The sequence below is a fragment of the Mus pahari genome, chromosome 1 (genome assembly GCF_900095145.1).
Source record: "Mus pahari chromosome 1, PAHARI_EIJ_v1.1, whole genome shotgun sequence".
Taxonomy (NCBI): Eukaryota; Metazoa; Chordata; class Mammalia; order Rodentia; family Muridae; genus Mus; species Mus pahari.
In genome coordinates, this window is record NC_034590.1 from 166,184,112 (window position 1) to 166,200,180 (window position 16,069).

The 16,069-nt window shown below is 46.6% G+C and overlaps 1 protein-coding gene across 4 annotated transcripts in view; it reads right to left on the reverse strand.

Annotated features, from left to right (window-relative positions):
• Gpam (glycerol-3-phosphate acyltransferase, mitochondrial) overlaps positions 1-16,069 on the reverse strand; it is a 58,726-nt gene that overhangs the window by 8,282 nt on the left and 34,375 nt on the right. For all 4 annotated transcript variants that reach the window (XM_029536687.1, XM_029536682.1, XM_021193486.2 and 1 more), the window contains 12 exons: positions 14,559-14,672; positions 12,198-12,344; positions 11,455-11,551; positions 10,871-11,007; positions 7,155-7,254; positions 6,683-6,895; positions 4,653-4,766; positions 4,445-4,530; positions 3,756-3,871; positions 2,695-2,765; positions 1,830-2,094; positions 1,331-1,473 (listed from right to left, as the gene is read on the reverse strand). In XM_029536687.1, coding sequence (XP_029392547.1) covers positions 1,331-1,473; positions 1,830-2,094; positions 2,695-2,765; positions 3,756-3,871; positions 4,445-4,530; positions 4,653-4,766; positions 6,683-6,895; positions 7,155-7,254; positions 10,871-11,007; positions 11,455-11,551; positions 12,198-12,344; positions 14,559-14,672 — 1,603 coding nt within the window. The remainder of the gene's footprint in view (positions 1-1,330; positions 1,474-1,829; positions 2,095-2,694; positions 2,766-3,755; positions 3,872-4,444; positions 4,531-4,652; positions 4,767-6,682; positions 6,896-7,154; positions 7,255-10,870; positions 11,008-11,454; positions 11,552-12,197; positions 12,345-14,558; positions 14,673-16,069) is intronic.

Genomic DNA, 16,069 nt, shown 5'->3' on the forward strand with positions numbered 1-16,069 from the left:
AGACCCTTCCCAGGAGTGGCAGTACACGTAGTGTGTCCCCAGCTGTAGAGAGCGCTACTAAGCTCAATTCCTTCAGTGGCATGAACCCTGGAAGGACCAACTCCTTGGACTTGTTGGGAAATCTTGTTTCTTCTGTTTTAAGATGATCTCCATGCAAGAGCTATCTTACAATGAAAATAGCTCACACAAGTAACGAAAGAAGAAACACAGTAGTCCAATTCAAAAAAGGCCCATAAGAAACACGAGGCCACTTGAGGAGCCCCACCACCCACACCCTCCTGACCCTGCAACTCAAGTGTCAACCACACACAAAGAGTATGTTCAAGAAGACCACATTAAAAATGGCCACACTTGTGAATGTCCCTAGATACAGTCATAGGAGATAAAAAGAACAGTACAGTGCAAACATAGATTCTACATGGTTCAAGTATCCCAAATCTGCTCAATATTTAGGCTGCATTTTAAATGTCACCAAGTGCAGGGCTGTGATAAATTCAACACTCTACTTCTGAGCCTCTGAATGTACACACTGAGAAGGTGTTGAATTTCTTGGGCTCACGCACTTATCGTTTGGGGTTCTAACACCCACAAGTAGATGTGTCGGCTACTGACAATTAACACAGAATCTTCTGAATAGTCTAACTGAGAACTTACAACAATCTCTCACGCTGCAGAGCCAAACAAAGCCAAGACAGTTGAGGCCATGCCAGCTTAGCGCCTCTGAAACTCAGAAGTGGATCAGAAAGCTGCATGGACGGGGAAATGTTCTGAGAGAAAAACTAAAGGCATCTCACAGCTGCACACAGACAATTAAGAAGGATTCAGGGAGCATGGAGGCAGTGAGTTGGCCTAATGCTGCTTGTATTCGAATTCTAATTTGGGACCCCTAAGACTGTGCCCCAGAAGCAGGTAGAAGATGAGTGACTCTACCCCCAAGTTATTTCTTTTTGGTAAATAAAGATGTCAACAGCCCGTAGCTGGGCAGAAGAGACATAGTTGAGGGTTAGGCTTCTCAGGCTTGGGGGAAGAGGAGGACCTCAAGGAGGAAGAAGGGGCAGGAGAGGAATAAGAAGAAGCTGCCATGGGTTAAGGGTCAAGCTAGTGTGGCCCTGAGGGCTGCCCAGTTGTAGCTAAGAGCAGCCCAGGTGCAACATAGTAAATAGTAACTCTGGTTATCACTATAAAGAAGATTCTAACAGCATGGAGTTAGGCAGCTGCCCAGCTATTGTGCTGCTTAGAGCTTGCTGTAAATATTAAGGCTGTGGGTGTGTCTTTCAGCCAGGAACTCCATAACCAATAGCTGGGTAGGAACCTGGCCACCTCCACTCACCAGAGAAATGGTGCCTTCGTTAGACAGAAGGCAGCACAGGCTGGCGGCCTTCCTCACCAGCTGCTCCTGGCTGATCAGGTTACCCAGGCCTCCGGCAGACCCTCCGGAGCCCCTCTTACTCAGGACTGCATAAAGGCTGCAAGCTGAGGAAATACAGGGAATCTGAAGTCACCAGTTCTGGGTCTCAAAGAGAAACTTTGACTCTTAAATTACCAATAACCTATTAACAAATAAAAAAAAAAAGTCTGCAGTTGCTGGAGAAATTTAACTACAGCCCCAAAGAATCCCATTCCGTGAGGGCCCAGCTGATGCAAGTTAAGTCTCCTGTTCTCCCCAGGAATTTCTTAATTCACCCCCACAGTAAGAAACTCAGTACTACACAGGGTAATTCAGTAGGCAACTGTTTCACTAGAGTAAACTCCAGTGTCGAATTCTCGATAGCAAGGGGCTAGCAGCTAAACGAATCAGGCATCACCATGGGATCCAGGCCCTAACGTACCTATGATGGCTTCCATGATGAAGACATGAAGTACACCATTGCTGTAGAAGTTGAGTTCAAAGACTGATGGGACAGTCGTGCTGGGCGTAATAAAAAACTCATCTTTCCTGCTCGTGTGGGTGATTGTGACACAGTTCCCCAGAAGCTGAATAGCATGCATGACTACATCTTCTGAATTCCCAGAGAAGCCTAGGTCAAAATCTCGAGCTAGGACTTCCTCCTTCATCACAAAGAAGTCTTCCACCAGTGTGGAGAGGTGGGTTCCCTAGAGAGAGACAAAAATGGATTGTGGCTTCAGAAAGCCTGATTTCCCCAGATTTTCTTCCTGCTGTGGCTGTCCTGCTGACAGACACAGAGACAGGTCCAGACCAGCAACACGAGCAAGTAGGAAAGGCATTGAGAAGCTGCTCCCCAGGAATGTCACGGGCAGATGTCACGTCACCAAACTGAGCACGAAGGGAAAGAGAAGCAGCCTGTCAGTAGTGCTGAGTGTTCGCGGGGATCCCCTTTGCTTTAAAGACACGTCACGAGCACTCATCTAAAGAGCATGACAATGAATATGTTAGACGTGGTCTATCCATGGCAGAGCTACACAAGCTTATTGGGAGGACAGAGGGGCTCTAACGTACAGAACAAACTGCCTGGAAACTCTTTTCCAGCAGAACGCATACTGTGTCCTGAAATATGCCTTATTTCCATTAACCACAGCAACCAGAAACGGTATCCTTCTACTATGTGTATTCACAGTGCGGCTCTCTCCCTCGCTGGGCTGACCTTCTTTCTCTGTTCTCCTAGCCTCAACCTAGACCAGGCTGACAAACACCCAGGCTTCTCCCAAAGAGCATGAAGGAGCATTAAGACATACCTGCCTGTGTCTGTAGAGGAGCAGACAGGCCACAATGTGGGTGGACATGATAGCGCAGGACTTGCTGGCGGCTGGAAAGAAACAGAGTGTTAGCTGGCCCTGCTCTAACTTACATGAGGGAGGCCTTGAAAGTGCTTAGCTTTACACAGAGCGTGTGGAGCTGACCACGTCTTCTACTATAGTTCCTACAACTGCAGTCTACAGGGCCCTGGTAAAATGACTTCAGAGCAATTACTAGCCATGAGGCCACATTCTAAGACAGATCCACCTCCACCCCAGAACAAGTAGGCTAGATCGGTCAACAAAATATCTTTAATGAGACACCAAGACCCAAAGCACAGACCCTCTCTGGAGCTCTAAAGGGGCCTGGACTGCATGCCATGGGACGCACGCCATGGGCTGCAGTCTCCTTTCCTGTCCTTGTGGGTCCCCAAGGTGAAAAGCCAGCATACCCAAGCAGGGAAACAACAGGTCTTAAGTCAGACTCCATCCTAACTCTACATTAATCTCATGACCAGTGTCGTGTTCAGGTGCTCAAAAGCACCACAGTGCACAACTTGGAGTTTCAGGACAGCTCGATCGACCCACCGCTGCTTTGTTAGTCTGGTGGCATTTTTGTACACAGATAGCACAGAACAAAAGCAGAAGCCTCAAGAGTACAGAGCCATTCAGGGCTCCGTCCACACCCATGACTCACACAGCCTTAGCTGGGTGGCCACTCAGTACTGAGTAAAAGGCCTCAAAAGAGACACCCGCTAAAAGCCCAGATGTCAGACCATGAAAGTTCAGGCCGTCACAAGCAAGACCCAATCTTGCCACAACACGTTCTAAGAAGCAGGAGAATCAGTGAGGAGCGCCTGCTCTATCAGATGTCTTGAATGTTTGCTGTATTTTGAGCCCCACCCACCCCTCACTGTCACTTTCCTTCCAGGATCTCGCCTGTCACAACCTATACAGTAGGCGATGGTCTCTGAAGAGGAACACCCCGGCAGAGTTCTAAATGTGGACAGCCTACTCTGCTCCACGGGCCATGTGAGCAGAAAGTGTGGAGCTGTACTTACTGAAGAGAATGTGCTCAGCCAGGTTTGCAATCAGCCTTCGTCGGAAGGCTTCATCCGCTGTGTTTCTGGACTCATTACTGGATATGTCTTGATGTTCATCAGCAACGTCATTAGGTCTGAAGAGACAAATCACCTCTCTCAGCCCCACACTGCAACTTCACTTTTGTTTGTGAGATGGCGTCTGCTTCTGTTGCACAGACTAGCTAATATTCACTGTGTAGACGAGGCCAGCCTCCAGCTTGCAGCACGCCTCCTGCCTTCCGACTGCTGGGCTGACATACACAAGGCTAGACCTAGCCTCATGCTTCGTAAGGCACACAATATAGAACTAATTTCTAAATCATGAGTAACTCTGATCACCACACATTTTAAATTTAAACAATAAATAGATCATTTCTCTGGGTTATTTTCCTCTACAATGTAGAGCCTAATATTTTTTTTTTTTCAGACAGAATACTTCATTTTATTAATCACTGAATAGTCTATGAATATATCACTTCCAAACTCACTGGCAGAATGAATACAGAAAGCAAGAGATGTTTTAAAACAGCTGAAAACTCTAAATTTAGGACTCTAAGAATGTTACTGCAATGAGGTATGAGAAAGATCCCTTCCTAAGGCTGACCGCTGACCTACACAATCAGGGAAAGTTATGGGACAGCCGAGTGGCACAGGGCCCCACAGCCTACCTTGAAGGAAGGATCACTGGTAATAGTGCTTGCTCCAGAGAAAGGGGGGCAGACACAGGTTTCTGACTTTGGCCTTCTAAATATTCCTGCAAAGTTAAAAGAAAGAAAAAATCCTTCATAACAACATATTAACTATATTTTGATCTTCAAAAGATAAAAGAACTGTTTAAAAAGCAAGTTTTGGGCCTGTACCTTGGCACACCCTCACCTTCAAGGAAAATGGCTGTGCAAAATCCACTCGGACATAGCCGTAGTTTTTCCGCAGCATTCTGATAACACCTCTCGCCACACTCCAGAGGTTCTCATTCTTCTTGGGCTTGCCCTAAACAGTGGAGAGGGAGGTGTTCTGACAACAGTGAAGAGGGAGGAGTCCTGACAGTGGAGAGGGAGGAGTCCTGACAGTGNAGAGGGAGGAGTCCTGACAGTGGAGAGGGAGGAGTCCTGACAGTGGAGAGGGAGGAGTCCTGACAGTGGAGAGGGAGGAATCCTGACAGTGGAGAGGGAGGAATCCTGACAGTGGAGAGGGAGGAGTCCTGACAGTGGAGAGGGAGGAGTCCTGACAGTGGAGAGGGAGGAGTCCTGACAGTGGAGGGTGGAGAGGGAGGAGTCCTGACAGTGAAGAGGGAGGAGTCCTGACAGTGGAGAGGGAGGATTCCTGACAGTGGAGAGTGGAGAGGGAGGAGTCCTGACAGTGAAGAGGGAGGAGTCCTGACAGTGAAGAGGGAGGAGTCCTGACAGTGAAGAGGGAGGGAGTCCTGCTCTGCTGCTGCTGCTGCTGCTGTTGCTGTGTATCCCTCAAGTGCAGGAACTGTTCAAAGTCCCAGCAGCTAAAATCCCAGGCGTACCTCCTAATTTTTAAAGCCTCAGGTTGTCAAGCACACACTTTGCCCAATACGTCCACTCTACGTAAACAAAGCTGAGCTCCCCAGTACTCGCACACTGCTGGCGAGGCCATTTGGTGATGTGCCTCACAGGTGGACTCATGAGTGGGCAGTGCTTATGAACTGAGTACACTCGGCTAAACTATCGGCCACACTCCCTGAGTATGCACACGCCTAAGTGAACCCAAAGGCTCTAAGCGAAGTGTGTTGAGACTTCTTTCAAAGAGTTGTTCTAAAGATAATTTTAGAATTTTGGCTTCTTTAAAAAAGACACAGAAGTACTGTAAGATTACGTTTTCATTTGAATCCTGGGTGTGGGCTATGTGGCTCCTTCAGACTACCCGCAGCAGCTGACTATGATTTTACCAGCCACAGGGAATTTGTGTGACCGTATGATGTTTGGGACTCTGGGGACTTTCTTAGAGAGTATATAAATGCTAGGGCTCCAAGAGGCATTGGGGGTTGTTGGTTGTTGCTGGTTGCTGTTGGTCATGGTTGTTAAATAGTCAAGCACAAAGAAGATATCCTGACATCAAAGATCAAATTTTCCCCAAGGAACTGACATTCCTAATCAGCAGGAAGTAGGTGAAGGATGACGCCCCACCCCTTTCCTTTCTACCCTTTTTTCTCTATCAAGTGAGGGGTAAAAGGATGAAAGGCAAAGGGTGGGAAAAGGTAGAAGAAAGAACCCACAACATAGCAAAAGATAAGCTCCAAGCTGTGCACGTGATTTCCCCACACAGTGGGACATCTCCCCACTGTGAAGTTTCAACTGCATGCAGCAACATGGCCAACCATGGCAAATGCTTATCCTCACAAGGTATTCAGATACCAAAGAACTGCACACATTATTATTATATAAAGTTAAACCATGGGGAAAACCAATCTTCTTATAAAAGGTTAGACACGTGATTGTCCCGAAGAGGGCTAACAGGAGGGGAGCCAGTAAGATTTCTGGGCCCTGATAATATCAATCCTGAATCTGGGTGCTAGTCACATAGATGAGCTCATTTTGATATAATCTAAGTGTTTATGACTAGTGCACCCTTTGGTAAAACTTTACTGAAAAAAAAATTCCTCCCATTTCTCGGATTGGTCTGCCTTTGCCAGTCTTCAGGCTTCACTAAAATTCACAGGTAATCAACACTGAGACCGCAAGGAGAACACCACATGAGACTCTCACAGCTGACAGACAAGATGAAGGCAACTGCTCAGCATGCCCACCCAGGCAGGTTTCAGATAGGCAACCAAAACCTTGTTCAGCAATGTGCCATCATTGGATGATTAGCACAACGGTGTCATTAAACATATAAAAGCTTGAGAGGCCCAGACAACCTGGTGCAGGCTGGCTCCTTACCAACTGTTCACCATTGTAGTGACCTTCGATTATGCGATCATACGAGATGCCCACAGGTATGACGAGGATGTCAGGGATGGTGTTGGACGACAGAGTATCCACTACTACTGACAGGAGCCCTGCCCGGGCACAGGAGGTCTTGCCACTGCGGGAGCGGGTGCCTTCCAGGAAGATCTCCAGGAACTGCTGCTGTCTGAGGAGTTCAACTACATGCTGAGATATAGGAAAATCAGACATGAACACAAGACTGAGCAACTCGGGTGAGTGTAGGACAGTTAAACCCTAAGACAAAGCACAGGAAAACATTGTAACTTCCATTTCCCCACATGCACTACAGCCAAGGGTCCCAGCAACCCTGCACTTGGGTGATCACACACGGCGATGCAGTAATCTCCCAAATCCAGCATGTCTCTGTCACTCTCCTATGACAGCTAATGCTGTGGGGTTGAGGACAATTAAAGGCCATACGCACCCCATGCAGCAACGCTCTGTACAGAATGTCTTTGCGTCCATCTGGGGTTTCATCGAGCCTCCGTCTTATGAAAAAGCCCCCAAGCTTGTGAATCAAAGTACTGCAAATACGAGAATGCACGGGTTACTTATAAGGAAAAATATAAAAAGAAGATTCAAACGTCAAGATAGTTCAAAGCATTGTCATCCGGACAGAAGCACAAGTGTCATTTGAGTGTTGACAATGGAAACACAGGGGTTTCTTTTCCATGTGGCTGACATGTTTCACTCACTGCTCAGCCTGCGAGCATCACTTCTGAGCCAAAAAGGAATCTGACAACATGATCCACAGAGGTAAGGACGGGGATTTGAGGGAGACTGAGTCACTGCCTTCTCTGTGTGTCCACTGGTGAGTTCTCTAGGCTCTGGTGGCAGGTCTATCCCATCACACAGATGCATGGCCCTGGTTAAACCAAACAGGCTAGGCAGGAGTTAAAAAAACTAGCTGCTCTGGCTAAGGACTCTGGATAGATTCCTAGTACCCACACGGTGGTTCACAACCATCTGCAACTCCAGTACCAAAGGATCGATACCACCTTCTGAACTACTTGGGCACCAGGTACACAAGCAGTGCATAAACATACATTCATGCACATGAAACAAATAAGTTCTAAATTGTTTTAAAAGAGAGATAAATGAGTCACAAAATAAAACTAAATGTCAGAACCTAAGGACGGGACTGACTGGTAGGGATGGAATGGGGGTTAACAGAGATGAAAGGAAGATAAGAGAGTATGAAGAAGAGAATAATCAGAATACACTACGTACATATACAAAACTGTCAAAAAGCAAGGTTAACCAGTGGCTGAGCATGGTGGCGCATGCCTCTAATCTCAGCACTCAAGAGGCAGAGACAGTAGGATTTCCAAGTTCAAACTGGTCTACATTGCTGGTTCCAGGCCACAGAGTAAAACCTTGTCTCAAAAATGAAAAAAAGAAAAGAGTATTTTTTAAAACAAAACCCCACCCATGATCCGCAGTCAGCATTTGAGGCACACAGTTACTATCCCATGGCAAATTTGTAAAATGAACAAATATTCCTTGGGGAAAATATTCTCAAGTAACTGATGCTCAAAAGAGGGTCCTTATGAGACAGGGATAATTTTACCAAACTGGAATCAAGTATCACCATCTTTACAGACAGGAACCAGGAGCTGGAGAGACAGCTCAGCAGAGACAATGACTGGCTACTCTCCCAAAGGACCTGAGTTCAACTCCAAGCACCGACGAGTAAGCTCAGAACCCTCTAGAACTAGTCCAGGGGATCAGACCTCCTTTTCTGGCCTCAGTGCTTCTCACTTGTCCATACAAGAGTAAAATAACTCTGCTGTTCCCAGCTCCAGGTCCCTCTCTGCAGCGCTGATAAGCTTAGACATGAAGCTGAAGGTCTGCTGTCAGCTTTTCTAAATGTACAACCTCTTCCTGGTCTTTTCAAAAAAAGAAATTGCTTTCAAATAAATACTAGCATTGGTGTAAGTAACAATACTATGGTAAATGTTAACACTCTGGTCACTTTGAGTTTATTTATGGAAACCAAGATAAGATGCTGGTGAACTATAGGATCATTCTGAAATTCTTCAGAATAAATTCAGTGAGTGAACACTGTTGCCTGAGATGTTTGTCACTGTGGAGACTTAAATGAGACAAAAGAAAATGCCAGTGTCCACTCTGTTGGGAGCTAAGCAATGGCTTGAGCTCCTGAGGAGAAATTGTGAGAAATGAGAGATGTGAGAATTGTGAGACGTGAGAGATGACTGACTCTTACGAAGGCTTCACTGAAAACCAGATCTGGAGAGAGTGAGTCTGTGAGCAACTCTGACCACAGGAGAGCCCCAGCAGCAAGCCATCTTAGTGCTGGGACCAGGACTTTCTGCCATGCACATGTGCGTGCGTGCGTGCATGCGTGCGCAGGCGCATGTGAGGCCAGCACACAAGCCACAACTGCCAAGTGCCATTAACCAAGATCTAGCTACATACAACAGGCCTGGAGCTTGACAAACAGACTAGGCTGCCAGAGAGCCCAAGGTGCCACCGCCTCTGCCTCTCCAGCATGGGGACCACAAACAGACACCACAGCACCCAGATTTTTTCTGCACGATTCTAGAGATAGGCCTGAGGGCCTCACAAGCATATCATCTCTGTCATCTCCCCAGCCAACCTATCTGGTGATTTTCTAATCTAGTTTCTTGGTTCCCTGGTGCTGGGAAAAGATGCTGTCGGGTGTGAAGAGGGTATCTAGCCCCTGTGAAGACACATCTGTCCCGTAGGTTCCTGTCAGTGTCACTATGCGGACTGTCTGTCTATGCTCCCCATTACACGATAAGCTATTTGACAGCAAGGGCTAAGTGTGTCTCATCAGGATAAATACTACTGACCACCGCAACGGTGGCTTCTCTTCTGCTGGAGGATTACACAGGTCTGGCTGGCCAAAGACTCGGGATCTAGAGAACTCAGAGCGGACCAGGAAGAGCGTCCCGCAAGGTGAGGCTGGGGTCTTTACTGAATGCCACTGTGGGAGGCTCTGCCCGTCCCTGCAGTTTCTCTCTGCATTCACTGCATTAGAACTCCTGGCAGGTCAAGCTGACCTCAGTGCTGTGTGCTGCTTGGAAGTTAAGAGCTCAGTTTCTCAGACAAGCTCAACCCAGTCCTCACCAGCTTCTCGTCAGTGACCAGACACAGGAGACAGCAGATCTAGCCTTCCTAGACCCTCCGCTGAGCCCCAAATGGGGGCAAGCACTAACTCTTAGGAACTCAGGTTACTAATTCCTTCTCAGTCTGTCTCTGCTCTCCTCTCCAAGAACACGGCTATACTGACATAAGCCCTCATCATTTGCCTGAACTCTCACGACAGATCAGAATGAATTTCTTCAAGTCCAGAATGAGCAGCTGACATACGGGTCTGAGTATGCGTTCAGTCAGGAGCTTCCCACCCTGAGCGCAGAACGGCTTTTGATCCAGTCCTACCTGTGCAGCTGCCCCTCCTGCCTCTGGCTGTCTCGTGGGCTTCCCAGGATACATTCCAGTGCGCCTATCTGCCTTCACTTTCCTACAACCGAGCCCTGAGCCTCTGCCTTTCAACACTGTTCCCTTTGCCCTATAAAAGTGTTGTGTTGGGTTCTCTGTATCGTGAGGTCAAAGTAGCAGCAGGGTCACCCTTGCTGGCGTTAATATACTATGGTGCCATGCCAGCCCCCTAGCTTCCTTGGACAGGCCTGGTCCATTGCCCTTTAATGGTCTTTTGCTGCCTGATATTGTCCTTCAGGTTGACCTGCACACACTCCAGAAAGTAGCCCATATCAAATACAGAGACAGCAAGATGGGCAAGGCTTTGTGTTCTGTGCTATGCAAATGTTACACAATGAAACATTACTGCTATAATAAAAAGGCTAATGTCACTTTTATAACAAGTATCAAAATATAACAACAAATCCCATATTCAAAACAATTAGTTTTGTTATGGTTTGGTTTGGGGTTTTTGTTTCTGGTTTTGATTTTTGAGACGGGGAGACTCACTAACTGCCCCTGGCAGGCTGGAAACTTGCAATCTGAACCAAGATGGCCTAGAATTCACATAGACTCACCTGCCTCAGCCATGCAAACACTGAGATTAAAGGTGTGTCCAATATAACTGACTAAACTAGATTTTACCACCTTTACCTTCAACTAGTCTTATCTCACCTGAAGATGGGGATGTTGAGGTTGTTGCCTGAGGCGATGTACGGGGCTTTGATGTTGTGGCAAAAGAGGATGAAGGTGAGCAGCAGGTAGTCAATATGGGATCTGTGCACCGGCAGAAACAAGAGTGGCAGATTCGTCTAGGGCAGAAGGAAGTGGCAATGTTAAGGCTCAGGAGCTAAGGTTCAGTCCTACTTTGTTTGGTTACCATCATCCTTCCCTGGGCAATCAATGACTTGCTCTCTACCAACATGTTCCAGTAATTCTTCAGTGCCTACACAGCTCCACTACAACAACAGAGACAGCATGGGGGAGAACACACAACAGTTCAAGTTGACCCACACCTCTGCAGAGGGTTCTAAGAGGGCTGATGTTTCCTTCTATCTGTGCCTTTAAGTCACTATGTATAAAACAATATTGTGTGACTTGGTGTTCAGAGTTGCTGCAAGGTAAATTACAAAAGAAGTACTACACATTTTTGATAGGCCCTGCTTGTTTCCACAAAGGTGTATGGGGGTTAGGGTTAGCATGATGAGACACAGAATCCACACACGGGGAAATGGAATGACAGAGAACAGAAATCCTACCTCAGTTGCAGCTTTTACCATCTCGAGTTGACCCTTGTGAATCTGAATGTTCCAGAAGAAGCTGTTGAAGAGCTTTAGTAACACCCAGCCAGTCAGCCTGACGGAAATAAACACATGTCCATCTGTATGCACATAGATGCGTGTGTATGGTGTAAATCTGCATGCAGGTTACCTTTACCTCTCTCAGCTTCTGGATCTACAACCTAGAAGTACTTGTAAATTTAATTTTTAAATTGAAATCTGTAAAATTACTTGTAAAAAGTATTGCAAATTTAAAAATGGATATGTGTGTGTGCACCTGGGTATCTGAACTGAAAATTGGGCATATGCACTTAAAGCAGACACCACTCACAGAAGTCTCTGCTGCCCTGAACTATGAATACATTTTTCTCTAGCAGCACTTAAGCAATTCAAAGGCAAGTAGCCAGGCTAACTTAGTGACCAAAAGGATCCTTCTAACACTCAGCCCCTCCATGTAAACCATGGACATGTAAGGCTTGACTCAGCCATCTGAGGAGAACAGGGGACACCCATAACAGAGCAGCTGCCACCCATCAGCATGGATAAGAGCAGCCTGAAGCCTCTGTGTGCCCGTTCACAAGGGAGCGTGTAGACTTCTCAATGGAACACATCAGTACCCTGCTCACATGTCTTCCTTGATGGAGAAAAGGAAGCTCCAACAACTCCAATCTCCTTGAAGGAAAAGGCTGGCTCCGGCCTCAGGCTGCCCTAGCCTGAAATACCTGATCATCCCTGGGGAGACGGTAGCGACCATTTCCTGGAGGATCTTCCTAGCTTTCCTTTTCACCTTCTGGATGGCTTTGGACTGCTGCTGGGCAGATCCATCTGGGTTCAACTCTGCAGCCACTTCAGCAATTGCCTCTTGGACTCTGATTTAAACATAAAAGTCAGACAATGAAACAGATTCTATGTAACAGGGCATACCGATATTTCCCAAACTACAGCTATTCATGAATGTTGGAAAAACAGAATTAAATGTTCATTATCTTTAATATGCAGAAAATGCATGTTCTCTGTAATATGTAGTATAACAGTGAGAGAGAGAATACAGGTTGGAACCATCAACCAGGGTTGTCTATCAAAACTGACAGGCAGAGCCAGGAGAGATGGTTCAGTGGTCAGGAGTATGTACTGTTCTTGCAGATGACCCAAGTTTGATTCCCAGCACCTACAACAGGCAGCTCAAAACGGCTCCAAGGGATTGGACATTCCTATAGCCTCCTCTAGAGACGCACGCTCCTACATACATACATAAATAACAGTAATAACACCTTTACAATGGTGGGCATCCTAAGCCAAAGGCGCCTTAGAAATCTGGACAGATCTAAGAATTCACTCAGAGATCTGAGTGACTGCTGTGGGACTGAATGTCCCAGTCATGTTACACTTTAGCAAAGCAAGGGGAGGGAAGGCCGTCCTGTGTACATAACTCACAATGGAGCATGTACTCAAAGTACATGCAGACTTCATGAAAATGGACTGTGTAATATAGTATGTAACCCAGTATAATAAACAAAGTAAAACAAACTGCCACCAAAAAAAGTCAAAGTAATACATGTCTTTTCTTTAGCAATCATAATTGGCCATTTGCTTATATTGCACCTCACCAGAATTGCATATAAAACTGTGAGAAGCACTAAGACAGACGTAGTATTTACTTTTTCTTTTCTCCTTCTGAACCAGTCATTTTACAAAGCAGAGCTCAACACTGAGCCATAAGAATGTGCTGTAGGAAAGGCTCATCCCACCACCTCAGTTACCTGATGATTTTAAGCACTTAGGGCACGGGCCTAGGATGCTTCTCTAGGTATCTAATGTGATATCTCAACTATTCAATCGTTCATGTAACGTTTTCCTGAGTTCATACAGCATCCAACACTGTTAGGGTTAGAGCCACAGCTCTCCAGAAAGCTACAAACAAACATGAATTCCAGGTTTTCAGTCACCCCATCTCTGGCCTCTAACTCTAGCTATACCTCTGAGGTGAGCCACTCACAGGAACCAGGGAAGAAACTCTCACTCTAACTCCATACTATGAGGCTCAGAAAACCACCCCTCAAGCATGGAGCAAGGTGAACTTCTTTAAACTGAAAGGAAGTGGAAGGCCTTGGAAACTGCCCTAGGCTTCAAGGCTCTCCATGATCTCTTTGACCTGAGACACTGGAAGGGGCTCTCTCTGGAAGTCCCTTATCTGACAGAAAAATTCTCCCGAAAGAGATAAGATTATCTGAAACTTCTAAAATCCTGATATGCATAGAGGGAAGGCTGCCACCCTGGGACTAAAAGTACAGACAGCGTCAGCTGACTTCTTCTAGTCTTCTGAGGGAGGCTCGCAGCTGCTTGGGCAACCTAATCACTCTGTCCCCAGTGAGGTTCCATTGCTCATTTTCTCCCTCAGAGAGAACTCTGTCCCGGCTGTTATCTCTCCCCAGCTCACTCGTAATCCACTAAAGTTATTTACTGCGACTCAGAATCACCTGAAGCGCCTCCTTTCCCTTCCCTGAGGCCACTCCAGTTTCTCACTGCCTCATTAGACAGTGGCTTTCCTAGGGATGGTGCACAGTAATGAAGGTGTGAAGCTCCTTCCCTTGATAATCTGCTGATGTCCGCCTCCCTCGAAGATAAACAAGTTTCACAGAGAGCAAAAATCTGAAGACTCTAGCAATGGCTTCCTACTGCAAGGGCTTGGGCCTAAGTCCTCAAACCCCGTCAGACAGAGTACCAAATTCTTCTCTTTAGGCTATCAAAACAGAAAATGGGTTGCCTCCAATATCGGTATTACAGAAAATTGAATGGGGAACCCTACGCACATGCGTACACGTCTCTAACACTGGCTCATGACTGCTTCCACATTCTAAAAGCCTAGTCAGTACACAGTCCACAAACCAGGACCACCCACCCCAGCGGCAGCCTTTCCAAAGCCTTCCACTCTCCTGACTTCTGTGACTCAATTCTTAATGTTCAGAAATGCAAGCACTGCCCTCGAGAGAGAAGCAGAGAAACCAAAAGAGGCTTAATTCCCACCCCCTCCCATAGCCACATCCACCCTGTCCCCGCTTTGTCAACAGTGGCCCCACTCTCACCTGCTGCTGTTCAGTACATTGTCAGTAATACTGGTGGCAAACATGCCCTTATGGACATCTCGCTCTTGAACAAAAAGGATGTAAGACAGCCGTCTCGCCAGCCATCCTCGGTGCCTGTAACACACACACACCCTCTCAGTGAGCGCTCCAGAACACCTCTACTACAGAGTGGTCCTCCACCCACAGAAAGAGTTTCGGGTCATTTATTCCAGCCAATGGCCCTAGAGCCATTTTGACTCATAATTGCTTTTATATATTCTCAGGTAAAACTGAAATCTAGAAATTGCTTATCATGCTTAAATGGTTACTGAATAGTACCCAAAAGAACAGTCTGACTTCCTCAACAGCACTGTGAAGACAGGTAAGTGGGTGTTACCCGTTAGCTATGTGTGGGCAGACAGAGGTGACAAACAGGTCAGAGCAATAGCCACAGGTGACATAAAGTAAACTTGGAGGTCTCCTCCCAATAGGAATTTTTGTATTGAAACATTCTTCCAAGGCGAGCACTGAGTCTCAAAGTAAATTCAAAGCGAATCAGATCAAAGACATCTGGCTTCTCAATAGCTACATTTTCCCACGGTAAACACACAGTAGGTCTATCTAAGGGGAAGGTCATTCTCTCATAGGTGATGATGACGGCGTGGTGATTAGCTGGGGTACTGATATGCACTTCAGAATCAGAAGCCATGAATCTCACTGTGTGGTGATTTAAAACCATGTATGATAATGGCATGCGGTGACACTGTTGTTTCCTCCACGGTGACACTGTCCGCACACTGCAGACGTGAGGTCAATAACTCTGAACTCTGAGATCAGTAACTCTGGAACTGCCTGTGACTAATTTGCTCACATGGCTTCTGATTCCTCCTTCACTGTCCTCATCTCCTGAAAGCTTAGCTCATTGCTGCATTCAAGCTAAAGTCTGTGTTCAGTGAACACATGCAGATGGTTATTACGATGTGTGCCCAAGCACTCCCAGAAACCCATGGAGCATGTGCGGAGGTGGGAGTGTGCCTGTGAGCAACCACCTGAGAGCGCCTGACAGGAACAGCACACAAGCAGGCGTGTGACCAGCCTGCACATGTGCAGCACAGCGCCTGTCCTGCATATAAACACAGCTAGGCTTTGTCATCTAACACACAGGCAGCCGGAACTAGTAACTAGTATGGGCTATTGCCAAGTCAATATAGTCAATGCTTTTTAAACTGTCTTACAAACTGCTCTAAACAGGAATAACAGACAAAAATTTTAGCTTCATACATAAAATGTCTATTTACATGAAGAAGAAACTGTTTCTTTACATGAAAAGTCACAGTCGTGTTAACTAAAACACAGAAATGAAACCTGACTTCACAGAGCAGTCTCTCCTCTCTGCTCTGCATTGAAACAGGCAAGGCAACGGAACTTGAGAACGGAGAGAAGATCCGTGGCCTTGGGCTGCGGTTCTCTGACAAAAGCAAGCTCCAATCCAGACAAGCTGGCCTCATCACTCTCAGACAAGACCCTCTTCA